At 37.7% G+C, this 27,819-nt stretch overlaps 1 protein-coding gene and 1 long non-coding RNA gene across 5 annotated transcripts in view; one reads left to right on the top strand and one right to left on the bottom strand.

Moving 5' to 3' along the window:
• SLC12A1 (solute carrier family 12 member 1) overlaps window positions 1-27,819 on the bottom strand; it is a 49,219-nt gene that overhangs the window by 7,350 nt on the left and 14,050 nt on the right. For 2 of the 4 annotated variants that reach the window (XM_015872942.2, XM_032446965.1), the window contains 19 exons: window positions 26,582-26,677; window positions 25,831-25,926; window positions 24,464-24,603; window positions 23,934-24,044; window positions 22,865-22,976; window positions 22,248-22,375; window positions 19,623-19,707; window positions 18,622-18,773; window positions 16,932-17,039; window positions 16,084-16,207; window positions 15,224-15,325; window positions 13,245-13,400; window positions 11,612-11,711; window positions 11,417-11,528; window positions 8,538-8,678; window positions 6,318-6,424; window positions 5,340-5,422; window positions 2,600-2,743; window positions 148-279 (listed from right to left, as the gene is read on the bottom strand). In XM_015872942.2, the coding sequence (XP_015728428.1) occupies window positions 148-279; window positions 2,600-2,743; window positions 5,340-5,422; window positions 6,318-6,424; window positions 8,538-8,678; window positions 11,417-11,528; window positions 11,612-11,711; window positions 13,245-13,400; window positions 15,224-15,325; window positions 16,084-16,207; window positions 16,932-17,039; window positions 18,622-18,773; window positions 19,623-19,707; window positions 22,248-22,375; window positions 22,865-22,976; window positions 23,934-24,044; window positions 24,464-24,603; window positions 25,831-25,926; window positions 26,582-26,677 (2,229 nt within the window). The remainder of the gene's footprint in view (window positions 1-147; window positions 280-2,599; window positions 2,744-5,339; window positions 5,423-6,317; window positions 6,425-8,537; window positions 8,679-11,416; window positions 11,529-11,611; window positions 11,712-13,244; window positions 13,401-15,223; window positions 15,326-16,083; window positions 16,208-16,931; window positions 17,040-18,621; window positions 18,774-19,622; window positions 19,708-22,247; window positions 22,376-22,864; window positions 22,977-23,933; window positions 24,045-24,463; window positions 24,604-25,830; window positions 25,927-26,581; window positions 26,678-27,819) is intronic. The other 2 variants (XM_015872944.2, XM_015872943.2) reach the window with 2 other exon arrangements.
• Window positions 279-27,786, top strand: LOC107318751. The gene is made up of 6 exons (XR_004308595.1): window positions 279-1,882; window positions 22,211-22,439; window positions 23,371-23,443; window positions 23,957-24,053; window positions 26,108-26,303; window positions 26,760-27,786. It is a non-coding gene; the product is annotated as an uncharacterized LOC107318751 (long non-coding RNA).

The raw sequence follows: 27,819 nt of genomic DNA, 5'->3' as shown, positions 1-27,819 counted from the left end.
AGTGCTGGAGATGCTTTTTGTCTGTTTAAAGTATTTCCAGATAAACTTAACTACATAATTGCAAAACAATTTTGTGCAAATTCCCAAACGTTTTTGCATGGTAACATAGAAATCGCTCTTCCTGTGGTTCTTACATTAATTCCTTACCTCCATCATCAAACAGCCACCAAATGTCAATTGTGCCTTTTCCTTGTTTCTTTTTAAATTGAGTGCTGGCTTCTAGAAGCTTCTGGTTGAATTCTCCCATATGCATTGACTGTACTGTGTTAATGGTGCTCTCTGAAATGAGAAAGAGAAGATGAGGCAGGGTTTCTGAGAAGCTGAATAGCTGTAGGGAGCCATTGAAGAAAAACATCTGGACTTTTTTTGTCACATTCACTGTATTTTATTTTTTTTTTTCAATTCCTTTTACAAAAGTAAAGGAGAAAAAAAAATGTGAAGTTTTGTTTAACTTTGCTGTAGTTCACCTTTTACTTAGGAGCAAGCTGTATGTTTGGGTTTATCTAAACTCAGCCAATTGCTTCTCTAACCTGGCATGGTTCTATGATGTTCACCTTCAGATTCTAAAGGCGTTAAACTAATTGATTCCTCAGATCTGTGAGTGCTTCTACAAACTTATGGAAGTAGCATTGACTGTTGTCCTCGTAAAGAACAAGAACTCATCTTCCAGAAATGTGTGGTTGCCTTCTGTTGCCTGAATCAGGGTGGGAAACTAGAAGAATACCTGTTTGCTGTCCTGTGGATTTGTTTTCTTCTATTAGTCTGTCTTGTTAAAAATTCAACAGATGTGAAGTATTTGTTTAAAGACTTGACCTGCTTCTGCTATAATACCTATACTCTAAAACTAGGTAAGTTGACAACACAGATAATATGGACTCCTAATATACCAGAACACACACAGGAAACAAAGCTTTTGTAATAGTGTGTCACTAGATTGTAATGTCTTCAACAGGTTTATCTTATTATTTGTTCTCTGGATCTTGTTAACTGTCCTAGATTTTACTGGCACTGAATAGATTTTACAAATAAATACCTATTTCTTGGTGTTTGCTTTGTTTACAAGCTTATCTGTCTGTTGTAAAGTACAGAATTTCATAAAATGAACAGTAAAGACAAAGAGCTAATTGGTTATAGCAAGAATACACGTTAGATTAAGACTAGAAGGCAGAAAACATAAGCATGGATGGCAGCTTCTGTGTGCTTGAGAGGGTTGATATTAACTGAAAATAAACTTTGCTTTCTACTCTTTGCTTGGCTGTTGTTGAAAGCTATGGTACTGTCTATGCACTAACAGCATCTCTAATTCCATCTTTTGAAGCCTGTGGTTTTAGTACTGCTTCTCTTCCGATGACTTAAAAAAAGACAATGTCAGAACAGTATTATAAATGGAGCAGACAGGCTTCTGTGGAGATTTTACTTTGCCAGATTGCTTTGTTCTGTTTCCTATATTTCTAAAGCATGTACACAGCAGTTCTAAAGAAGCTGTGGGCTTTCCTCTACAGTTGTAACGTTTGTGCTGGAAGGTGCAGCAACTCTGGGGATGATGAGAGCTTAAGCAAAATGAAGACACAGGAATATTGACATAATTTATCTCAAATATAGAGCCAAAGCATGTTACATATTTTATGCCTTTCTGAACTAAATAAACAGGGTATTTGAAGAAAGGGTGCATTTCTTGGCTTTTTTTTTTTTTTTTTTAATAAAAATATATTCTACTGAAGCCTGCAAAAATGAAGTCTGAGAAGCAAAGAATAACAACATTTTGTGTTTTCAGTCTGTGGATCTTCTTGATACCTCCAGGAGCTGCATGCACAGCCAGATGTAAAAGACTCTGCAGGTGAAAATTCTGAAAATACTTATCTGCATACCAGCATAGCTTCAGGTGGGTCATTATCATTGCAGCCTGGCAATTCTGAAATGAGACCTTTAATTTTGACTGTACTTTGTCTCATTTTACTATATCTGAAGTGTAATTCTGATTTCATAAGCTGTACATTTATGTTGTGTTAATTAGTTATTTTACCACATGCTGTATATGTATTTTCAGTATTTTTACCATTTTCTTTTGTACATTTCTGTGAAATTATGCTTAGAATATAGACTATTAGTGCTGTTTTTACCTGTTTTCCAGCTGGATAGTGTGTGTGTGTTAATGTTGAACAAAATGGGATTGCTTCATTACCTGAGTGTGTTGCACGTACTCCTGTTTTCTATAGAGGGGGAAGAAAGTGTCTTTGTTTAAAAAGAAAAAACACCTGTATAAAGTAAGACTTGATCTGTGTTTCTTAAACATTAATAATTACATACTATTTTTGACGGATGGACTTTTTAACTGAGAGCTTGTTTTTATACCTATGTAGCAAATGGGAGCAGGCAGGAGTTGTGTTGTACAAGGTAGGATCTTCTACCTCAGGAGGATGTGCTATTCTGGACTATAGTGTGGCTGCCAAGGTATGTTTGCAGGGAAGGGCCTCATCCCACGAGCTTCTGTGTGGCTCAGGAGCTTTGGCCTTGGAGTTGAAGTCCAGTTTTTGCAGAGTGTGTATTGAGAATGCGATGACTTGAAGTGTCAGGGAGAAGTTCTCCTTTTGAAACTTACCGTTTTTCATTTCATGTTTTGTGATATTGAGCTTTCTGGCTTTTCTGAAGAATCCACAGATGCCACTTTTTTCTTCTTCAAATTCATTTTCTTTAATTGTAGCTTCCAGTGCCAGTCTCTCCTGCTCGAGCTTCTCTAATTCCTCTGTATATTGGAAAACATAAGGGAATCGTGAACACATCATTTTCTAATTTAAATAAAATCACTTATTTCAATAATAGTAATGTTATAATTGCTCTTGTAGCTCATAATACAAAATGTAAAGCTGCTGGGAGAAAAGTCTTTAAGTACTTTGTTCTTGTACCAGTAGGGAAGAGGAAACTGAATTAATCTCTGGAATCCTTAGCATGGAGTGTCCATGCCTTTTGCAGCAGTGGTGTGTACTAAAGTGCTAGTTAACTCTTCTCATAATTCCTTTTCCAGGCCAAAATCAGTATTACTGTATTTCATGGTCACCTGAAGTGCACTATGTATTTGGTTATGTTTATGGGCTGTTTTTATAAAGGAAACTCTTTAGGAAAGCTGTTTTCCTAAAGTGAGAAAGCTGATGTATTCAGTTTAAGCCCTTGGGCCTCTGGTTTAAGAACAAGGCTGCATCAATTTGAACTCAAGATTCATGGAAAAATGTAAGGATACTGAATATGCGATCAGTTTCTATGCTGAAATATTTCTTATTTATGTTTTTTAGCATTTGCTGCAAAGACTTAAGATTTAGCTGAACAGCTCTATAAATTCAGTAGTGTAAAAGATAATTCTATCTTACACAATTAGACTTCTGCTGAGGAATAAGTACCATGTGTTATTGCGGAATATGTTATGGTAAAGAGCTAATTAATATGATACAAGCATTTACCTGCAGAAGGCTTTTATCAAGAGGGAAGGATGCCTGTTTGAGTTGTGTGTGGGCTAAGAATGAGGTAAATTTTAGGATTTTTTTTTTTTTTAGTTTTAAAAACAAAGAAAAAACCTGATCAGCTAGACGTCATAAGCACTGCTGGCACTCTCAGTTGTCAGCATAAATGAATATAATTTCTTTTACTTTATAATCCATGACAACCATATGCTTCTAATTATTAGAGCTGATGATAACCACTAACTTAATGGTTATTCAAAAATAGATTTTCAGTTTCCCTCTTGAACAGAATTTCATAGCAAATAGAAAATAATCATTTTTTTTCCACTTCAGAGACTGCATCTGATTCAAAACACTTCTGTATATTTGAGGATTTTTTTTTCCTCTGTTGTTTCTACCTCTTTCTCATTTCTACTCTTTTAACAATTGGTACTTGCTAATAGTTTCACTCACTGGTATTTTAACTAATGTATTTATTCATGAGTCAGTTTCTGACTTACAGCATGCAAAGTGGGTAGGAAGTTCTATTGTAGGTGTTACAGCAGATGAGGAAAGCATAGATCTTTTTGGGCTATTTTCTTAAGGTCTTGTTTTGTACTGCTGCTCTCCATCCATATCAGGCTGCTAGGGTGAACATTTGTGTGTGTGTGTGTGTATATATATATATATATATATATATATATATATATATATATATATATATATATATATATATATATATAAAGGTTTTTCTGGATCGTTTTAATTCTTAGGTGATTTGCTTTGGAGGGCTGCCTTATCCTAGAACCCATCCTCTTTGGAGGGAGGGAGAAAGGTTGGACAGGAGCTAGATTCAGTTTCATTTAGCTGAGTTAGGATTCCTATGTCTTTTCAGGGTGTTATTTCAGCAGCCGGGAGCATGGTCTGTCAGCAGCTCAGGGATGCTGTGGGAAGAAGCTGGAGGCAATTTGCAGCAGGCGGCAGCAGAGAGTCGCCATTCTCCTTTCCTATGAGCATCTCTGTTCTTGTCTATAGATATCATCTAAGTTGTAACACGAAATCTTTCTCTGGTGAGGAGAACATGGGACACTGGGAGGAACCTCCAGGTTTTGGTTGTATCTGTCTGCTCTAGTAGACAAGCTTATAGAAAGTGGGAAAGTTATCATACTGAAAACATAATTATTGTTCTAATGGGGTCCCTAAATGGAGCCGTTCCCTTCCCAGCATCCATGAAGAACCAGTAGGACTCTTGTGTCCCAAAGAGGAAAAACAAGGCCAGCACTGTATGTCATTCTTGAAAGCCCTTTGTTTAGATACAGCTGTCTGCTTTCTCTCTACATTTTCAACCCATATGACCCCTGAACTGCATGGGGAAAGGTTTTCCCACCTCTTGAGGGGTATGTACTGCTAATCTAAGGAAGAATGAACAAAAAAGTGGAAAGGAGGGTTGATGCTTCCTGGTGATCTCAAGATTTTTGTGGCTTTCTGGGTCACTGAAAGCACAGCTTCCCAATTCCCAGCAGCCCAGAGGTGTCAGGTAGGCACTGAGGAAGATGTGTCAAAAGTAGGAAGCAGCTATGCTGCACAGTGACAGGTTGCTCTGGCATGGCATGATTTTCCTGCTTTAGCTTGTGCCTGTACCAGAAGTGCTTTGGAAGCTGAGTTCTCTGGTGTGCACAACTTTGTGAGGCTTGGCCTTCTCTGTAACTGTCAGTGGACATTGGCTTTAGCGAGGATTTTTGGCAGAATTGAAAGAGCAGAAGCAATGAGGAACATTAGAGGTTACATGTGTAGAAACTACTCTAGAAACTGGGTGGTGACACTAAATGCATTCATCAATCTTCCTTGTGCAGAGCCTGTAACAACTGTGCATGTGAAATACAATTCAGATGTTGATATAACACATACCTTGAACCTGGAGAACCTGAGATATATCAAATCCTTGGCTAATTCTGACAATAATGGTGCCAAGTTCAAAATCAAAGGCATCACTGCAAAAGAAGAGAATATATACTTTTGTATCGTGTGTGTTGGTGAGGGAAAGCTACCTTGAGCATCTGCTCAAGTGTTAGTGCTCAGTGGGAGTTATTACTGCCATGTGCTGGGTTGTTCTGGATTAAATTGCCGGAAGTATTGTCCAAGGTTAAGTATTATTCTATCAACAATCTTCATTTTAAAAATAAAAAGGTAAGAGTACTACCATTGGGTATGGGAAAAGATAGGCTATTTCTTAAAAAGGGTCTTTCATACAATGCTTTGTAGGAGGTAGGTTGCCAGTAGGTAGTTTTTTCTCCCTGCTCTGAGGAAATAACAAAGCTGGGGTGGGTTTTGCTGCAGCTTTGCAGGTGAATTTTGAGCAAGAATCCAAGAAGACTGTTTCTAAATGACTGTTTCTGGCTAAATCCCAACCCACAGAGCTGCTGAGCCTTTGGCACACAAGAGATTTGATGCAAGGCTCTTTCTCTGTCTCCTAGGCTTAAAAGAAGAATTCCATGATGTTCTCTTATTCCCTAAGTATGTGCATTACGGTTGTTTTTCACTGAGCTCCTGCCTATGGAAAAAAAGAAAAAAAAAAAAGGAAAAAAAAAAAAAAAAAAAAGAAGGGGAAAATATAGTTCTGCAAAAGCACTGCTGACAGCACTCCAGCTTCTTTATGTAACGTTGTCAAGCCACATAATCTCTGTGCCAGATGTTTGCTAAGCAGATCTCACTAGGTGCGTGAAGCCATGGAGCTATTTGAAATGAACAGGAACTTCTGTTTTAGAGCTAGTATTTGTGAACCCAGATCTCTAGGTATATTCATTGTTTCTACTTGTTGAATTCTGTGTGGAAATGCTCCAGAATAGAGGGAGTAAAAAAAGGGGATGATGCTGATCTGTTACTTACTGTATAACACCCACATAGTTTTCAACTTGTGTGACAGCAGCGTTTCTCCAGTCCTTCTTAAATCCAATCACCAAAGTATTTGGTTTCATTCTACCCAATCCTGAGGCCTGTCAATATTAAAACACTTCTTGAGAACATACACACACGTGCTCTTACTGTAAATGAGAAGTAATGGTGAAAGATAACTGAAGTAATGTACTGGAGAAGCTTGTGACTAGATTGCATTTCATGAATGTCCTTCATGCTCATACCCGTGTAAAAAGATTAGCTCTAAATCATTCCAACTAAAAATGATTTTCAGATGTCAGAAATGTAGTTTTGCTAAATTAGCATTCATTTGCATTTCTTCTGACATGATCTTATTAAAATGGTTCAATAACTTGGAATCAAGAGAGAGTTCAAGTGCTGTTTGTACGCTCATTCTAACGTAATAGCATAAAGCTTTTTCCAGATTTGGAATACCCAATAGATGGCCTGTCTTCTTTTTAAACACCTCAGATATGCAGAGAAGGCATGCCCCCTTAATAATATTTTTTTACCATGAGATTACAGAGTGTTTCTATTCTGTTTGTTATATTCTTTCCAAAGGATTGTCTATCCAAACTAGCTGGGCATGCTTTATAGATAAAAGTACAACTTATAAGAAAAAATGGTTTGTCAAGATATTAGATTGTCCCCAAAACTGAGTCTGAATGCTAGAGCCCCCCAAAATAAGGGCTGTCAGATCTATATTCAGGTAACTTAACTCTCACAGAAATCTAAATACTCAGTGTCTGGGGAACTTCCAGGAGGAGACCCACAGATACACCAGCTTATGAAGTTACTACCCGACCCTATTTTTACTGTAAGCAAAAACAAAATAGGTAGAAATGTAGAGTCTTGGTGTTTGTTTTCATGAGGGCTGCTCCAAAACTCATCCTTCCTATTTTAGTACATTGGCCCACAGGAGGCAAATGTTGGTGGTACAGCAGTAGAAGCTGAACCTTCCTGCTGATATTTCATTACATGTTGTTGCTGTGCAACAGATGACAGCAGAGGGGCAGTCTGGTAAAATGGTGTTTGACATGGTAGTGCAGATAAAGCAAAGGTGTGGAATTGAATTCCTCCTTGCTGAAAAAAATTGCACCCATTGACATTCACTGACACTTGCTGAACGTTTATGAAGACCAAACAGTGGAAGTGAGCATAGTGAGGTGGTAGGTATGTTGAGAAACAGTATCTTGTAGCTGAGAATTTGCTCTAATAGTGTAACTGTGCTCTTTGCATCAGTTGTGGTTTCCATGGGAGCAAAAAGGAGGTATTACTTTCAGAACGACTGAATGATAGAATAGTACTGTTGCATTTGCATTGCTTTAAGCAATTGACTGCTTGGCAAGCCAATACAGATGTCCTTAGGATACCATAGTGATGATTAAGTTATCCTTTTGTCTGCTGGAAGGGAATTATATGTGGCTTAAATAGTAACAGAAAGGGAATGACCTGACTATGACAGTTCTCAGAAGCATTAGAGGGATCTCCTACTGAGACAGTACATAAACTGATGGTGAAACATCATCATAGAATGAATTTTCTCTACCTTTTGTGTCAGTACCTATGTATTTAAATATTCAGATTTATGAGAGAGAGGGAGATGGTAAATACAAAGACAGTACCTCTGTGCTATTTTTATTGAAACCATTGTAAGTTTAAAAATTTAATTTAAATGAACTTTTGGAAGTGGTCTGTTGTATTCTTAGGAAAGGAGAAAAATACTGCATGCTTGTTTAGGTAGCCTTTGCTTTTAAGCATTTGGTTTTTTGTTTCTTCGTTTATTACACAAAGATTTCAGTGAGCACAGTAACATTCTTAGTTACTTAAACTGTTGTGTAATGCCAAGCAATCAAATTGATTTAAAATGTATCACATGAGAGCTGCACAGAGATTCATGTTGTTCTGTAGATACCTATCTCAACCCCCTCCCCTCTCTTTTTTTTAAAATAATCCTGTTTTGTTCATTTAGGAAAGAATCAGCCACCCTAGTCTCATAATTCCATAGTCCAGAACTGTATCTTATTATGAAATAACCTGTGTTATAAATATATGTACCCTCAGAATGCCCTCTCTATTTACAACATTTTCCATATATATATGGGATTTCTTAACAAGCAAACAGAAATGCTTCCCATAAAAGGATGCTTTGATGTATCACTCTTGTGTGCGTTCTGTAAACAAAAAGCTTACTTGAAGAAGACTTTTGACTCCATCTCTGAAGCTGTCAGCTGCCACTGCTGCATAAAAGGCTTTTCTTTTGTTCTTTGTAAGCCAGGCCTGCTTTTTTGCCATGCCACTGTTCATCTCCTTAACACACAGCTTGCGTGGTCCCTGCATGATACAATAACATATTACTAAGAAAGCTTTGTACTGTACATCATAGAGTGATTTTTAAGGTGTTACCTAGTCTGCTGTGGGACTGAATGGAGAGAGTAAAAAAAAAAAAAAAAAAAAACCACAAAAAAAAACATTTCCAAAAGAGTTCACAGGGATTCAATACTTTGAAAAGAGCTGTACTGTTGTACTAACGGGATTCACATTCTTCTCAAGAAGGCTGAGGCTGTTAGTATTACTTAAAAACAGTGATTCTGACAGAAAGAGGGACTATTCTGGGCTGCAATGTCTTAGAAAAATATCAAGTTATGATGAAGAATCTAAGAGTGAATAAACTCCCTCCCTCACTTGATGATGTAAACAAAGCTCAGCAGATCTCAATGCACATTGTTATGCTACTACCTGTTAATAAAAAGACAAAGTGTTGTTGCAGTACAATTAGAGGTGTAAATGCATTTGTTGTTAGGTCCTTCCAGTGGTCATCCACTAATTTAATGGGACAAGATCCACCTCTGTATTCAAGTCACGAGACCTGGTACGCTGATTTATCAGTGGAGTATGTGTTGGCAGTTGGTACCCCAAAGAGTCTGGCCCAGGGAAGATGTCAAGTTTGCAAGCAAGGCATTTAGAAAGACAGAGAGGAGGGTGGGAGCATTTATCTGAAACTTAGTTGATTTCAAAAATCTGTGCTCTTAAGCTTGAGATTAAGGTTTGTGAGGCCTGGTTTATTCTCTTTCATCCTGTCTTTAGGAAGCTGAAGCAGTAGTTTTGCTCTTCTGCAGTGAAGATGAGACTCAGAGAATTACATTCAGGAGGCTCGTATACTGGCTTTGGAATGTTATTGGTGGGATTAGTAGTCTTTGTTTCCCATGGAAGAATGGAAGAGTGGAGTTACAAACTCTGGAAGTGTGTCCAGCAGACAGAAGTAGTAATGAGACATGTCACAAGACGTGACACAGTTGACTTGGAGGCACTTAGAATACCCTCTTTGTTTCCTTGTATGCAACTCAGGGAGTGGTACCAATTTGGTTCATCACAAACAGGTAGCTTAGAGCTTTAGTTTGCTACAGAGACTCGTTTTATGCAGAAGTTGTTCCTTCGCTCTTTTTTAAATCTCTGTTTCTGAGGATGCTGACAAGCTGCCATTTTGATTCCAAAGGAACAGAAAAATGAAAGAAATTGTTAAAAGCTTCGCACAGTACAAAACTAGAAAGGCTCTTAAATTAATGCTCAGGAGACTGTATTTCAAAATTCATATGTAAATCTTTCACATTTAAAATAACTTAGTATATGGTAGCTTCTCCTGACAAGCTAGAAAAGCTAAGGAAGATTTAGGAAGGTTCCCGGTCATGGCTCTTTCTGGAGCCCTGCAGGCTTCTTTGGCAGTAAGACATATCACAAGCTTGTACAGTATCAGCAAACTGCTTCTAAGTGCTTGGCATTCCCACTCCCAGGAATTTTATTATTTGCTTGCCATCACAGTTTTGCAATTTATGAAGGTTTACCGCGTCACGATATTATGACTAACCAAATTAAATTTACCTTGTGTTAATGGAGAAATAATAATAGTAAAAAATGCTTATGCTAGCTAAATAAATGTAGTTGTTTGTTGTTTTTTTTAAAATAGACTACAGTGAAGTCTTAGTTTTATGTAGGAAGTGCTAATAGTAGAGAAACATCTGATAAATCAGGAAACATGCTGAAACACAACTTTATAAAACTGTTTAGTTTCAGGATGTTGCTGGGTTCGATTCTGTACTTAGTGGATGCAGGAGAGGCTACAAGTAATTACAGTACAAAGGGATTAGAGCCATTCACTTTTTATAGATTCGTTCAGTTTGGAAAGAGTCACATGTAGCTCTTCTATAATCTCTTTCTTCAAAGTGACAGCATCAAATGAATTATTCTTATACTCATGTGGAAGAATACATTATCTTGTCTGGGCTGGTTCTGTGTGTTAGATTCTGCAGCACGTTTTGGTGCCATGAGGCTTTTTTTTCCCCTCAAAAGGTTGTTGTAATATTTAAAATATATCTTCTCTTCTACACTAGAGCCCATCTATTTTAGTTCTGTCCTAATGAAAGTCTAGGTGATCATCCTTTAAAGTTCATAATTTCCTGTCTACTTAGAGCTAGAATATACTTTGGTTCTAAGAAGATCTAAGAAAAGCGTGTTTATCCTCAAAAATTAGCTTTGTTACAGTTTTGGAGAAACCACTGCACAGAGATCTGAATTACGTGCCAAATCCCAATGCTGCACGTCAGTGACAAAGCTGGAAATAGAGCTTAGTTAATTTGACTCTTCTGCTGTATTCCTGACAGAATCCTGCCTCCCTAATTTTCTTTTACATTTTAACCTTACTGTATCCATTCAAATATATATATATATATATATATATATATATATATATATATATATATATATATATATATATATATATATGTATGTCTTGTAATGCTTTATTTTTTCAAACCTTTATCATTTTTGGTCCGTCTGCTATGAACTCTGAAATGCATCTCAATGAGGCATTTACCAGCAGGCTCTTTATCAGCCGATAGCTCTCTTGTCAAGGCTTATGACAAAATTCATTCTCAGTACGAATCTTTTCCACGGTCTGCATAGAAGCCCATCAGCACCAGTGGGAACATTGTGTGCCAGGTGAGAGTGGAATGTGTAATGGGGATCCACAGCACCCACTGGTGCTGAATTTTCAGACTTATATGAGTTGACCTTACCGTGTACACTTCACAACAGATGCACAGCCCATTGTTCTTTGTGAAAGTGTGCGTGATGTCTAGCAGAGCAGGCCTGATCATAGGAGCTCCTGTTAATGCTATGCACTGGGGTCTGTAAGGAGGGAAAAGGTTGTATTTAATTGGTAGATGTACTTATTCTGAATAAACCATTCTATTTTTCACTGGAAATCTTACCTGAAGTTTTTCACGTGATCTTCCACTGTAGTTAATGCCAGCGCACTGTCTAAGGCCTTAATATAGCAAAGAGCCTGTGTAGAAGAGCCCCAGTTTACTTCTGCATATAATAAAGACAAATAATGCATGTTAAATCATGGGCTTTTCTCTGCTCTGTTTCAGAGTCAGCAGTCATGTTACCCCTGAGCCAAAGCAGAGCATATTCTGTTGTGCTTCGTAGATACAGATCTATCATTCTTTGTGCTTCATGAGAATAGGTTTGGTTATGCAAACATACAAATAAATCATGTCATTCTTTTAATGTAAATCATAAGCAATATTTTTCCTCTGCTCAGTAAGTGTTTTCTTCTCAGCTTCATAGAGTTTGTACCCTTCTCCCATGTATAAAATGGACAATGCCAAGTAATGCATTTGGTGTGTAACTTTAGGAAGTTCAAATTAATCCATTAGGAAGCATCGTGACCAGCTCCAATTAGTTCTGTTCTACTATATGGCTCAAAAGTTGCTTTCCAGAATTTTGGCATACATATCCTTTCTTCTCTGTTGTACAGCCATTTGGTGGAGGAGATAGATGAGAAACAACTTTTGAGGAATATTAGACTTTTCTGAACCACTCAGTTGCTGGTAGGTGAGTACTGAACAGACATTATTCTCCTTGGGGAGCTGGAAATTGATAGCTTTTGTACAGTGTCTTCAGTGAATTTAACCAGACCTTAAGCTGCTACTTTGCAGCAAGGACATTGCAATATACTAGGAGAAGGACAACAGTCTTCAAATGCCTTTCTGACACTGTCTTTTCACAGGTGATTCCCTCCCGCTGATGATGTTTACAGGAAGAGATCCACATACAATCTCAATAGGTATGAGAGCAAGCAGAAGTAGAGAAAATTGAGTAAAAGAAAACTTAGGCACAGACCAGGTGCTGCTATCCCAAGATGGGCAGTGAAAGTACATCTTATGTTAGGAAACTCATCTTTTTTCTTTGAGTTATTTATTCTTCCGAACAGGTAAATCAGATGGTTAGCACTGAAATCTGAACATGGGTTAATTTAGAAAAAAAGACTAAATGGTCTCGTTCTGATGCTGTACTACATTAGTGCACTGCTCCCAACTTGCTACTAACTAATCTTTTTCAACAGTAAAATGTTCCTATCTTTCTTAATTTAGGGAGAAATTATAGGAAGGCCATGGAAAATGGTCTGTTCACAAATAATGCAGCTTGTACTTTTGTTGTATAATGGACAGCAAGTTTCTCTTTTGAGTGATGGTCCTAGATGAGACAGCTGCGAGCACAGCAAAATCCAAGCAAGTTTTTGTGAATGGGTGGAGAAAAATCATAAGTAGTAGTAATGCAAAAGCCCAAATTCAGTCTTATTGAAGATGCGGGAGTAAACTGATGTACTGGGATGTTTGTACAAAGCCCTGAACCATCTTTGAAATGAGTGTTAAACAGTCAAAAGTTCACCAGGATATTGTCTTACTCTATGTAAAGTGGGGTTTAATGTGGTAGTCGGGCTTTCTTCTAATGGATTGTGTTGAAGAAAGAGGAAGGTCTGTTTCTATAAGCAGAATTAATGCTGATAAAGTCCAGTGAGGCTGCTTAACATACACAAAATAAGTCTCATGGCCTTACCTGGTTTCTTATATGTTACGTAAATATATAGAAAGAGTTCAATGACGTAAGTGATGAGAGCTGCCCACCAGTTGATGACAAACATAACGCCACAGCACAACAGGGCTCCGAAAAGTGATATCCACATGTTATAATATCTGAATGCAGGTCTCCAACCTGTATAAAGAGAATAGAGGGAATTGAAAATGTAGAAAATACATTGAGCAAATGGCACTCCATTGACTTTGCACATACGGACCCACATGCAGTTTATTTCAGGTTCTGTCAGAATGGATGGGAGAGATTCATGCATATTCTCAGGCAGTGTATCAACAGTTGCTTCCAGGTATTGACTGATGTAGATTTCTATCTGCACTGAGCACTGGAGCTTGCAAACCTTTCACTATAATCTGTTTTCTCCTATGTCCAGCTTGGCTTTGAATGGCTGTTCTTTTTATACATGTTTTTGCCAAATTAAAGTTCACTCGTTCGGAACTGAAAATAGGTTTTCCTTTAACTCCAAGTAATAGGCTATTATGTCCTTTTGATGCATATGTATAGAACTTATTAATGGGAGCTAAATGCTTGCTGAGAGGGGAGTATATACTAATATTCTAAGTACACATGTCCTTTAAACTTGGAAATTGTCTGGCCTTGATGCATAAAAATAAAATAATTTGCAGTTGACTTTAAAGAGATATTTTTCCTGCTGCTTTTCAGCTGCAGTATTGAATCCTTCCCTTGCTAGCAATTAAAATGAGACAAGCAGTGAGCCTCCATGGTTTGCAGTTCTCTGCCAGGTGTTCAGCAGACCTTTTTTCCTCTCTTTTGGAGTGAGGACAAAACACTGAAGATATAAGGAGAGGCTGAGAAACCCTGTCTGGAATCGTCTTTGTAATGAGGGAATGGGAATGTCCTGCTGAGAAGAAATTTGCTGTCCTGCAGCCTTGCAATTATAATAATCTATCACTGTGAATTGGCAGAAATTAACTGGCAGAAATGAGAAAAGAAAAAAGTGGCTGCAGTTTTGTCAGAAAATGTTGAGTAGTGGCAGCGTTGAATCAGATGCACATACATGAAGTCTGTAAAAATAATTTTTACTCAGCTCTAAGGCCACGTAGAGCAGATCTGCGTTTATTCAGCTGTGCAGGTAATTAGCAGAAGTGCTCATCTCTTCTGCCCTCTGAACAAATGGCACCTCGCAGATCTGTAGGAAGGAAGTTGATGTAGGCATTTATGCTGCCACTACCGGTTTCTTCACACTGGAAATCAAAAATGTATTCCTTACTTCTAGAATTTAATAATTGATTCATGGTAGCAGGAAATTGTCTTTCCTCTTTGCTCACAGTCATGCTGCTCAGCTGATTGACTTTAGTCCTCAATGATGATGTTGAGGTGGATGGCGATGCATATGCCTGTAATCCTGTGTTTTCCCTTGCTGTGCAAATATAGAGAGTGACTCCCAAGATATCCTTGTACAGGACCTCATTGTACTCTGCCCTACAGTTCTGCTACTAGCCACTTCAGTGCTATCCCGATGTTGGTTTGGGGACTTGTTCTGTGTGTTTTCTTCCTGGCAGTATCACTTCCATCACAATTACCATTCTTTTGAACTTTCTTCAAATGTCGCTATAGTTTTGGCAGTGGAGGGCATAAAGACCCCACTACACCTTGCTTGCTTTATGTGATCAGAGATACTATAGGTTTTTTATCCCTGTCGAATGGGAAAAACACCCTAAGGAGGAGCTTTCTTGCTCCAGTGGAATCCACTAAAGCCTCTTTTGTCTTACAGAACTGCAGGGAACTTAAGAGAAAGAGCCATTATTTTTGTCTTTTGGAGATAAATAAAATGTCATCATATTCAGTGGGAGCAGTAAAACTTCAGATCACATAGTTTAGATGTTTTACAGGTACTGCAGCTTTCTCTGACACGCAGTCAAAAACTCACAGAGATGAGTTTGTGAAGCCCGCACTTAAATCAGTGGTGAATGCTGACTCACCTGGAGATTTTGCATATGAGGCATGAAAGCAGGAGAAATTAATCAAAGCGTATGAAGCCAGGAAGAAATTGGAGATGATTGGAGCAATGGTGTTCAGTTGAGCTGCAAGACACAATTCAGGCACAGGTACTGGTTTCCTAAGTTGTGTACAGCTTTTTCCTGATAATACCTTAAATCTGTTTATTGGCTGGATTTGTTGTCCAGAGAGAGTTCCAGTATTTTTCTGTGGTGCTAATCTAAGATCACCTTGATATACCTCATTTCATACCAATGTGTCTGCTCATTTATATCATCTATACGCTATGCAAGGTTATACTTGACCCTGATTCTGCAGATTGCCTCTTAATGATGTGGAGCTGGTGTAAGTTTCAGAACTTCAAATATGTAATTTAGAGGACAGATGTGATTCTAAAAAGGCTACTATTAATCTGTAGTTAAAACGTATTGTTTTGCTTTTTAAATGGCAATCTAAATTGTCTCAACTATGCTTTCCATTTATTGACAGCGTCACACAATTTCAAGTCCTGGAAAAACTAATTTTAAGATTTCAACACCTCCAAATGTACTGCTAACAGTGATAGAACACTCAATACTGGTATTTTCTGATGCCAGTGCTGGTAATTTGAGCTAATTATGGAGAAGTCTAAGCAGAGCAGGCCTCCTAATTACGTCAAAATTATTTCACCTCTGTATGCAGTATCAACTAGAAATATATTTTCAAAGTTTGCCATATTTGACATAGTTTGGGTGTGCTAACTTGGTTAGAATCTTTTCTAACTATAGCTAATCACCGTATTGAAATATCAGTTTATAGAATTTCAAAACATCAGATTGTTGCATTTGTGTAACTGTATACAAACCGATCAAAATGAATGCCATAGCAATCACAAAAGTGAGTACATATCCTCTGATTGGCTCGTTGTTTTTTCCGTATCCTTTGGCAAAGAAGTGTAGTCCTTTGTAGACATTGTCCTTGCAAAGAGCCTGATGAACAAATCAGGGAGAAATGCTAAGCAGGACGTTCCTGCATCAGAAGAAATTCTCTGTGAGTGACAGCTTACTAGACAGCTAAACAAAAATTTAATCTATCTTAGTAGTTCACATACGTCTACCGTAATGGCATGTAAACATTCAAATAAGGTGATAAGCCAATATCTTGCTAAATTATAGCATCAAAAATCACAGACATTTAACACTTATTCAGTGTTTTAAAGAGACATTAACAGAGTTCCTAAACAGAGTCTAAATTGATGGAAACTGAAGCAGAAATCAGATCTGTGCAAGTTATTTGTCTGTCCCATGCCCTCCATTGCCATTCTGTGTGCATTGCTGCTTCCAGCAGCTTGTGGACAGCAAGTCTCAGCACACCTGCCAGCACAGGAATGAGAGCTTCTGTAGATTCCAGGCATTCCTGAGGTACAGACAGGCTTTCTGTTAGGAGATAGTGGTCCTGAAAGTAGCCTTGAAGCTAACAAAACAAATACGTGTGCATCCCCCTCTCCTGCCACCAAGCTGAGCTCTGACCGAAGGAATGCTGCAATCCTAAATGCCCACATCTGTAGGAAGGTGATAAGACCTGCCTATTTCTGTAGAAATACATATGTCAGCGCTATTGGAATATCTACTGCATTTGGCACATAGAGTTCAACTAAATTGCTCATTTTTGAAGTAAAGTGGAGTATAAAGAAATGAATACTTGGATTTCTACCTGGAAAACTTTTGGTGCACTGACGAGAGATGCCAGAGCTGATGACAGAGTAGCAGAAAAGATGCCTGCTGTGATAAGAGGACCAAAGCCAGACACCATACTCATCACCTGTAGAGGAAAAAAAAAGAAGGTAAAATAATAGCTGGGCTTACATTTGAATACATTTTTTATCACAGATCTGTTTAAGTAGTGTTTTTCTGTGTATCTCAGCTTTTAGTAGTCCTAAAGCCAATATACTACAAAGCTGCTGGAGGTATTGAAATACTACTATTCTGTTTTTAGCGGAAAGCAACCAAGCCACAGCCAAATGTGAATACAAACCTCCATCTGTGTGCAGGGGCGTATGTGTACTCTCTGAGATTTTCTTACCTCCTCCACTAACTTAATGCCATAAGTAACAGCCTTTGCTTGACAGATAAATGCTTGTAGCAAGAAGGGAAAGTGGAAACAACAGGAAAGAACCCTGAAGTACTTAGCATGGTCAAAGGGATTTGTGTTTGTTTGGGTCTTAATAGTATTTACCACAGCTAAAAAAGGAAGAGAATGTGTATCTGTGCTGGCACAGTAGCAGTTCTGCAAACAGCAGTGGTGGGCACCATAAGGCCTTTCTTTCCTGGGGCTTTTCCTGGCCTTCACCGCTGTTAAACCATTAAGAGTTGTTAAGTTCAGAAGCAGCAGAGAAAGAAGTAAAAAGATGAAGCAGATGGATGCGATTGCCCAGTGCTTTTGGTGTGTTAGAAGCAGTCCAGGAAAGAGAACAGTTAATTCTAGAGATTTGTCAACTAAAAACATAGCTTTTCTGACATCAGTCTGGCAAGAATAAATGTATAAATGAAATTCTGTTAATGCTTTTGGTGAGGTCCTTTTTTGAAGGCTTCCACAGGGTTTGAGCAGCTGAACTTGTGGGAATGAGGATAGAAGGAAAGCAGTCTGCAATACAGATGGCATATCCCTTTAAAGGTTTTTACCCAGCCCTGCCATTTAGCAGAAGCTGCTGGGGAAAAAAAGCAAGTGACTTTCAAAGCTCCAAATGGCTAGTTGAAAAGCAAGTGCAGGTAGGTGGTGAGCTCCTCTGGTGGCTGTGAAGCAGAGGGGCTGCACAGACATCTGGGAGCTATGGTCGTGGTCCTGCAGAACTGCTTTACTTTGATCCTTTGCCTAAGCTTTGTTTTGAAGAATAGAAATGGCGCTCTGTCTGGCCTAAGAGAAATATCTCGTTACTTTTCACTTGATTTTTCACTTGACTATTTCAGATACTTTTTTAGAAGGAGTCTGAACTTTGGCTTTTGTATTGTGGTGTAAACCTTTAAAAGCATCCACAGCACCCCTGAGGTGAAACCACATCCACGTTTTAAGGAAAGTGAGATGAGCTGCTCATCTGGCAGGAGTTCAAGATGTCTCTGATAAGTCTTTGAGTTCGAAGGTGTTGGAGGATATACTCCTGCATGGTACTTGTTGAAAGAGGAGGTTAGGATGTAACCAGAGTACTGGGAAGACTAGTGGCATCGGATAGCTTCCATGAAGCTGACACGAAGTGTGCAGACTTTTCACTTTACTCTAAAAAATTTTTTTTCATTTTTTTTAGATAAAAGTGAACTTCCTGTTGCTGTCACTTGTCAGTAAATAATATCTTTGCATGTTTGTACTAAAGTATTTGTGAGTCGCTTATTGTTGTATATGTTATTAAAACCTGAAAATTATTCATCAGCCCGTAATCACATGGCTGACTTCTGCATCTGGAAAAATCATAGCCCAGGTTGCAGGCAGATGATCCGTTGCAGCTCATCCCAGGTATAACTGTATCATTGATGTTCCCAGTAGCATCTCGCACAACACAGGAGGCTGTGGAAACAACAATATATCATTACATTCCTTCCTCATGAGAACAGAACAATGTTCTTGCCATACTGTGATTATTGGTCTACGTACATTTTGTTCAATCTCTGCTTTAGCATCATCCCAAAAAGTAATGTTTTGTGATAGGCCCAATTTACTTCCATGTATTACAGTTTTTCATGTTATTTGTAGGCAGCTATTTTCTCCTCTTACTCTTAAAATAATAATCCAGTTGACTAAAGAAGACATGCATTTGTCTAAGAGTAGAGAACCAGATGCTTTAGAGATCAACAATAAATTAACTAAGAAGTACATTGTCAGTCTGAGGCCACTGTTCCAGGAGTCAGTATTCAAAAGTACTATTGCAGTGAGAATCTTAGTGACATCGCACATCTTCATGAAATGATACAATTGGTTAATGTTGACACACAACAGATAAAACAAACATGTTGCCACATCACTTGTGAGTGCTCTGTAAGACTAAGGAGAGCAAGTAGAAGCCATGTGAAACCTCAGTATGAAGGACAAACTAAGATGAGCAACCATGGGTGCTATCAGATAGTTGTCTTTGATGCTAAATCAAATGCAAAAGCAACCAAATAACATGAAAATCCCTCTTCTATGTGAATTGAGACAGGACAAATGCCACTTGGCTTCTGAAACAGAGACCTTAGTTTCTGCTGTTTATTTCTTCTTACTCACTGTTTTTACATGCAATAAAATCAAAGCAACTACCTCTATATAATAAATCCACAGGATTAAAAACTGTTGAGGTTAATCACTCCTTTGCATACCAGGTTTTCAAATTTTTTTAACTGTATCAATTAAGACGTGAAACAGAGCTTCTTTGCTTACCTGCACATACTGCAACGGCTATGTAAGCAACTGTTGTTATCAGAATGGCCAGCATTGTTCCTTTGGGTATCGCACCCTGCGGATCCTTAAAATAAAGCAGTGATACGAAAAACACTGAGTTCACATGCTGCATTCTGTAGACTCGTGAGTCCTATCACACTGTGATATGTAGAAGGTAGATTTTTATCACTTAGAAACGCACCCATAGCTCCTGTCCCTGTGCATATATAGACACTTAACATTTGTTGGTGCAGTGCTCTTACCCTGTAGGATATTCTGCAGGAGTGGGGCTAACTGCATTTCTGAGTGCTCTAAACTCCCTCTACTGTGAGTGAGTCCAATGATCTGCGTTATAATTTAGTGCATGTTTGTTTCTGCTAGGAAGCACTTGGTGAACTGTCTTCTGAAGTTTCTTCAGTGAGGTTTTTTTTAGTTGTAGATGCCTGGAATACATTTTAAGCCACAAGTTGTTGTGCTGTTATAACAACAATGCTCATTGAATGGAAAAGAAGTATAATTTGGTGAGTTGTGTGAAATGGGGATGAATGACTTAACTGCGTTTAGCAATTAACATAATTTTAATGAGGTAAGGATTTATTGAACTGAAAAATAATTTCAAAGTCATTTCAACTCTGTAAGACCTTCAGCCCTTTAAATCATGGTAGCTTTAATAAATACAGTTTTGGTGTTTGTGCCGCTGTTTCACTGTTTTTACCAAATCTTATGTTGCAGTCTTAAACACCATAACCTTAAATCTTAGGGTTTAAGCTTTACTGCTTTACAACTTCTAAGTTATATTAACAATTAAACATATTTAATGTGTTGCTATCATCTTACATCTGCTCCCAAGCCCTTTGCAGTCCCTAGTAAGACGGACTCTTTCTATGAGTAGGCTTTGTATTTAGCTCACCACTTGAATGTGTAGTGTCTACAGAAGCCTGTACGTAGCTGTTTACAGGAAATTTGGTTTTACAATTTTATGTTTAAAATAATTCTTAGCTTGCCCTTTAGACTTCTGAAGAGGGTGGTTAATTTAATTAGACCTGTGTAATGCATCTAAACATGCTCAGTGGGGAATCTACAGCCTGGAGGAGCTGGTCATAGACTTCAACCTACTGGCAGATTGGAACAACTGCAGGGAGCCAACAGGAGAGTTGGTTCCTTTGGTCTGTTCAAACTCTTTCAAATAGCATATGAAAGAAGTGCTGTTACTTCGGGAGTTTACCATAGATAGAGAGCACCATATATGGCAAAATAATTATTTTTGTTTGCTGAAAAGATGGAGACTGTGAGGCTGATTCAGTCTCAGGGGGCAGAAGTACAATGATTTGTTTTGTTTTGTTTTTAATTAAAAATGGAATCTCATAAACATTATTATTAGTGGCTCCAATTCCACCTATTTCGCTCTGTGCTTGGCTTCAAAAGCAGTCCTCTGGAAACTAAGGAGATGAGGCACACAGTCACTGTAAGGGAGGGAAACAAAACTGTCTGTCAAGGATGGTAGGATTCTGATGAACTTGTGTCTGCTGTGCCAGTACAGAAATAATAGATATTTGGTTGAATCCTTACGGCATCAGGAACAATGGGTCTATGTGATAAAGCCCAAAGCCATCAGTGGATATGCTGCTGGAAGCTAGGTTTGAGTTGTGTCCTTTTGCTGAGCCCTTTGTGTTTTGGTTTACATGCTTGTTTGTGGTGTTTTATTTTGTTTTATTTTAAACACTAGATGGCAATACTTGGGTCATGGATACCCACCCTGGTGCATTTTGTAGTTTATTGTAATGCTGTGTGGTATTGTGTTGCTGTATATTTACTAGAGATGTTTTACAAAATGCTTTGCTGAGCTTTGAATTTGTTCATTTTTGTATTTGGCCATAAATACTCTGCATTATACTCACTGTGCAGTCATGAAAACTAGAGAGCATTCAAAGTTATAGCTAATTTCTTGTCTCTGACTTACCAGTTTGTTTGGGTACTGGAAGTACCATCTTATATAACTGCTGCATTGCAAGAGGAGAGTGAGAGCTAGACAAAACCGCCCCAGTAAGACATTTAAGTGCCCTTGGACCTCCTTTCCCTTTCTCCTCAGACTCCTTTCTTCTGTCACAGCTGTAAACCTGCATCTTTTCTTTTGAGCAGATGTAGTGACAAGGGATTGGGACATATTTGCTTTCAGTAAATGCTCTATTTATTCTGCTATGACCCTGAATAGAAAAAGCTGATCTCCCCTGATTCTTATGAGTACAAACAAATCTTTACAGGTGTGTTTTTGGGGATGATGTTATAGAAGATTTTGCAAAAGTGCACCAGGAGATGCACACAATTTCTCTGTTTAATGTTCTGCAAATGGTCCATTAATACTACATTACTGCAGCATGTGGAAATATGCTTTTAAATTATATAGAAACCCAAATCTGAATGCAGTAATTTGTGTAAATAATCGTAATGTATTAGGAAAGAAAATGTGAACTGGTATTTTTAAATAACATGGCAGATAGTTAAAAGAGAGTTTTGCTTCCCCAAATGAGGCATGATTTAAAACTGAATACAGCGCTGATTCATAATTAGTTTTCTTGTTCTTTTTTCAGCCCACAGCTAGTATTATGAAATTAATGAAATACATACTTCCAGATCTCCTGAGATGTTGGCTCCTGCAAGGATGCCAGTGGCAGCTGGGAAAAAGATGGCAAACACTGAGAAAAATCCTTCTCCACTTCTGAAATCTGGTCCAAAGTTTTCTGCAAATATTGATGCTGCAAATACAGGTGAAGAAGAAAGAAGCTGATGGGATTTGATTCCAAAGTTACTTAATGAATGGTATGAATAATCTAGTCTTTCACATCTGTACATTTGGGTTTGAATCTGTCTCATATTGTAGCAAAGCGAATTTGATTTCCTCAGTCTGATCCCCAGTAGGATGTGCTTGTCTGCATCTCAGAGCTACAGCTCCGTATTGAAGTGACAGCAGTGTCACTACAGCAGTTGCACTTAGCTCTGTGTAAAGGTTTGTCTGCGCTCTGCTGATATATATGTGACTCGAACTGCAGCTAACTATTCTGTCAGCTTCAGCAGCAGAGAGACAGACTCAAAATTAAAGATGAAATAAATTCCCTTGGTTTGCAAACCTATTTAAACTTAGGCCAAAGATCCTGATCTTGTGACCTTTTTCAGTAGAGTCCTCAACTCAGTATGCAACCATGAAGGGTGAAGTTAATGTTCTATGATAGACAAGCAGTACTTGCCTTGGTAATTAAAAAAGCCTCTTGCCTTCTTTTCGTTGTTGGTAGGAATAACTGTCCCAATAAAGAAGTTTGCAATGGCAATAAGGAGAACAATTAGAAGAATAACTTGAGCCTGTTAATAGAAACAGAGATTTCCCCAATGATTTTAATTTACATTGACAATGGAGATGGCTAAATAGTAAGTGAATAAGTGATGTTTGTGTTCCCTATGGCGGATTACAAATTTTTATAGACCTGGAGAACACCAGGAATCGAGACAGCTGAAGAAAACAAACTGCTATCAGCTAATTAAAACAGCAGACAGTTTTTACTAACAGCCTTTATAAAGTAGATAGTTGTAATTTAATTTTACTTTTTTTCTTTAGAGGAAAAAGGAAAGTGAAAAAATTAATGCATAAATATCATGTATGAGACATTTTTATATTGTTATATAAATTGTTTAGTTGCAATGTGTTGTCACTTGAAGCATTATAATATCTAATTGGTTTTTTGATCTCTTTTATAAGCAGTTCTAAGCTTTTGTCACAGCAGAATATGAAAAGGGGAGTCCTATTCTAGACCTGATTCCTACATTCTGAGGTATTTCCATTTGTATTTCCATTTTTTATTTTTTATTTTAAGGTAAAGGAATAGCAGAGATAAAATCATCAGAGATTATGGAATGGACAGAAAATTGAGATTTCCTGCTAGGCAGATTTTTGGAGGGTACAATGACAAAAATACTGTTCTAACAGCTACTTATTCTGTCAGACTGCATCAAAAGTAAGGGCAAAAGGGGCACTTACTCAAGGCTTTAAATGATGCCATGGATTATGAAAATCAATATAATCAAGCTGTCTGTGGAACATAAACTTCCCTTTTCCCTCTTAATTGAATGTTCAAGGAAGAGCATAGAGTAGTAGTGTTTTCATTGAATGTAATGATTAAGCTGTTATTGCTTTTAGAAAGGTTAGGCATAAATTGAAGGAATGCTTTTGAAAATCCCACCTGTTGTACAGCATTCCTCACATGTTAACCCTGCTTAGTATTTTAATATATTCTTTGCTTGTATTTACTCATAAAACATTACCTTTGCTTCCCATTCCATGCCAGCAACAGAGATGCCAAGAAGACATACAACAGTTATGGTACCTATTATTCTGATATCATTGGACTCATCTACCATTATCGAATCACTCTCCTGAAAAGAGTAAGAAATATTATTAAAACTAAACTTTCTCTATCAAGCTGGTAGGTTTAAGTAACAAGGTGAAATAAAAGGGAACAAGTTGTCATAGTTTAATTAGTTTCAACACTTTTTGGGGCTAAGTATTCATATTTCATGCTCCAGCTTGCACTTAGCTGGGGTTATTTGACTATCTGGATGGATATCTATCTCCTTTCCTGATTTTTGAGGCTTTTGGTGAGAAATCATTGGCATTTTCATAAGATAGAATTAATTTTGAAGTGCCCTCTCACAGTTAGGCAGACCAACATCTTTCCTGGTAAAGACATTGCTAAAAAGTATCACAATTTAAACAAATACTGAAAAAAAAAAAAAAAAAAAGGAAAAAAAAACAAAACCCAACTTAACAGTGAACACAAAACATCTATATTTACCTTAAGAAGCTCTACAACTGTTTCAGCAAATCCAACTACATACATAGCAACTGCCACAGCGTTTGCAAAAGCAAAGATAAGTCCTATAGATCCACCAAACTCTGGGCCTAGACTTCTTGAGATAAGATAATATGCTCCACCTGCAGGCAGAAATTACTGTTATTTCAGCACAACTAAATGCTCAGTGTTTGCTTATTTTTCTCACATAATACCACAGGAATCTCTACTTTAAACCTAACAAACATAATAAAGATTAATAGAGAACACGGAAAAACAAGGAATGGGCTTTGCACCAACTCTGCCTTCAGACTATTCTGAATGTCCTTCCACTGCAGTGATCCTTTAGGACATGCTAGTTTGCAAAGCTAGATCTTCAAACAATTTTTCATGATACATAATATACATAGGTTGCTCTGAAAGTAATGCCTCTTATTTGTTTCCATTTACTTGTTTCCATGGAGACTACAGCAAATGCAAAGAGCACAATAACGCTATTTGATAGGGCAAATTCTCAGCTACAGAACACTATTGTTTGACACAGTCATCACCATTAACTGTGTGTTTTCACCAGTGATGAACAAGAGTACATGCCATGCTTGTAAAAATGGCACCAGCAGAAGTAACCCACTGTTTCACAGATGCTATGGTGGCATCATTGCTGAAATGTATCACCTACGACTTCACTGTGCTCACTTGCAGTTTTTAGGCTCAATAAATGTCCAGTGAGCACTGATGAATTTCAATGGGTGCAATTTTTTCCATGTGGAGGAATTCAATTCCACACCTTTCCTTCATATGCACTTCCATGTCAGGCACCATTTTGTCAGACTGCCCCTCTGCTGCCATCTGTTGCACAGCAGGAGTTTGTAATGGAATATTGGTGAGAAGGTTTATCCTCTACTGTCATACAACCAACATCTGCCTCTTGCACTGTGGGACAGTATATTAAAACAGAATACATTACTTTTGGAGCAGCCTTCATAGTTGCACAGAGTAGAGGAAACATCACCTCAGGATAAGTTCTGCCTTATTTAGATCCATCCCAATTTAGCATGTATAATCTTATAGTGTGATACATTTTTAAAGTTCCCACAGAGGAATGCAGTGAGTCATTAATCCTTTTTTGTGTGTCACTGTAAATGGAGCATATTACTTTGCCAGTTAATTATTTCATCCCTGCTCAATATTTTTTTTTTGCCAAGAAATGTTTAAGACTATAAATGTTTTAAATTACTGTTGTTCCATTGAGAGAAATCATTCCAGATATATTTATTTATTCTTATTTTGTTTCTAAGATCCTAATTCCCACTTTTTGCTAATTCAGATCTGTAGAATTCTGTATTTTTCATGAAATGATTTTCACTTACCTCCTCTTACTACTCCATTAGTGCAAATGGCAGACATGGAGATACCTGTTAAAGTTGTTACTACTACGCTCAGAGCAATAACTATGATTCCAAGACCTGAAAGATTCGAAAAAGAGAGTATATTCAAGAGTATTCAAATACCTGTTCTGCTTAAATGATGTAGTAAAAACTTGTTGTTTTCCACAGAGGTTAGCATGGTCTGGTTATAACTTTAAGGCTCTGAAATGTACTGAAACATGCTTTGATAAAATATCTGATGTGCATTTTATTTTTCCAGTGAAAATACTTACTCGTCCTCTAAGGAGGCAGCTGAAATGTAAGGGCAGTTATAAAGACTTATACTGGAAAGAACTGAATTGAAGATATCCACTGATCTGCATCAGACTTAAAAATAAGAGGAAGAGTGCCTCGTGCTTGTTTTGTCCAAGGATGTCCAACTTGAAAAGCTCTGAATAAGAAAGACCTGCTGAAAGGTAAGAGTGAAAAAAGTGAAAAGCTGGATGCCACTCCTCATGCTGCATTTGGCAGGAACATCTGAAATGTACTTCAGAGACTGAACTGAAATGTGGAATTTAGGAAAAGAGACAACTCAAACATGCAATTTATTGTGATTAGAGTTGTCTAGAATTGTTACCTCTGGGTTCTGTAGATCCATTGTTTGGATTATCATCCCTCTGGTTTGCATCATATGAAAAATAATACATAAAGATCTTTTGGAACTTGAATGCATTAGTAACCCTAAAGATTTTACCTCCACGGACAAACCCATTAGTTGCTATTGCAGAAGTTGACAACCCAGTAATTGAGGTTACCATCGTGGCGAGGAGAATTATGATTACTCCAAGACCTGTCAGTAATAAGAAGATAAAATATTTTACTCATGTTCCATGATTCTTACAAATCATTTTCTGTTTTAATGGAATTTTCAGGCCAGAATCAGAGCAATAAACAGAAAGTTGGTTTGTTGACCATTTGGAATTTGCAGAACGTTTCCAAGGAGTCCACGTGCCAGTAGTAAATTATTCCCATCAGTCTCCAAGCAGTGATGATTTCTGATAGGAGTACACTTGCCAGAAGCTCTCTTATGATTTTCAAATTTTTCAATAGCCACGTGAAATGACCAAGTAAGTATTCCTTGGTCTGAATGTTTCTATGTGCCTTTAATATACATCTTGGCTGTTCAGGAGATTAACCAGATTTCTTGTAAGAATGTTTCTGTCTTTCATCAGTTAGTTAAATATTGAATTCGAGACAGACTGGCTGTATAGTTTCAGAGTGAGCCAGGACAAGGAATCTATCAGGTAGAGAAACGAGACCTGAGTATGATCCTTCAACATCCTTATTTGCTAGGCTGTCAAGTGCTGTGCTAAACCACTCTTTTCATCTCCTTCTTTCCCTGCAAAAAGCAATTTTACTATAACACAAGACCAACATTCAAAAGTGGAAATGTTGCCTTCTAGATGTCATTCACTTTAACAAGTAGCCTGTAATGGATAATCTTTGAAAATTTAGCATCCTTTTTTTAGCTGACATTGGAAAATTATATAATTAAATAGAAACAATCAAACATCTGAAGATCAATATTACTGACAAGTGAACTAAATTTCAGTAAGACTCTGAAATTTGAGAATGTTTCCAATCTTCAGCTACATGGTAAAATTTATGTTAACTTTGTGAAACTGTGCTAGGTGTCTAGTTTGATTTAGATTCCTAGAAATATCAGCTGGAAGTGACTTCTGAAGGTCTGGAGTTCAGCCTCTCAACCAGAGCTGAACTATCACCAACACAGGATTAACTCAGTGATAGCTTTGAATAGTTGGGTCCCAAAAACTGGCATGGATTAAGGTCCCCCAGCCTCTTTGGGGTTACATGTTAGAGTGCTAGACGACCCACTGAGATAATGTCTTTGTCCTGTCTGGACCTCCTGAACAATTATGGCTTCTGCTTTTGCTATGCTTTCTGGAACTATGGAGAAAAGTTTGGCTCTAT

The sequence above is a fragment of the Coturnix japonica genome, chromosome 10 (assembly GCF_001577835.2).
Source record: "Coturnix japonica isolate 7356 chromosome 10, Coturnix japonica 2.1, whole genome shotgun sequence".
NCBI classification, from domain to species: domain Eukaryota; kingdom Metazoa; phylum Chordata; class Aves; order Galliformes; family Phasianidae; genus Coturnix; species Coturnix japonica.
The sequence above is the reverse complement of the archived record's forward strand: the minus strand, read 5'-3'. Positions and strand labels throughout refer to the sequence as shown.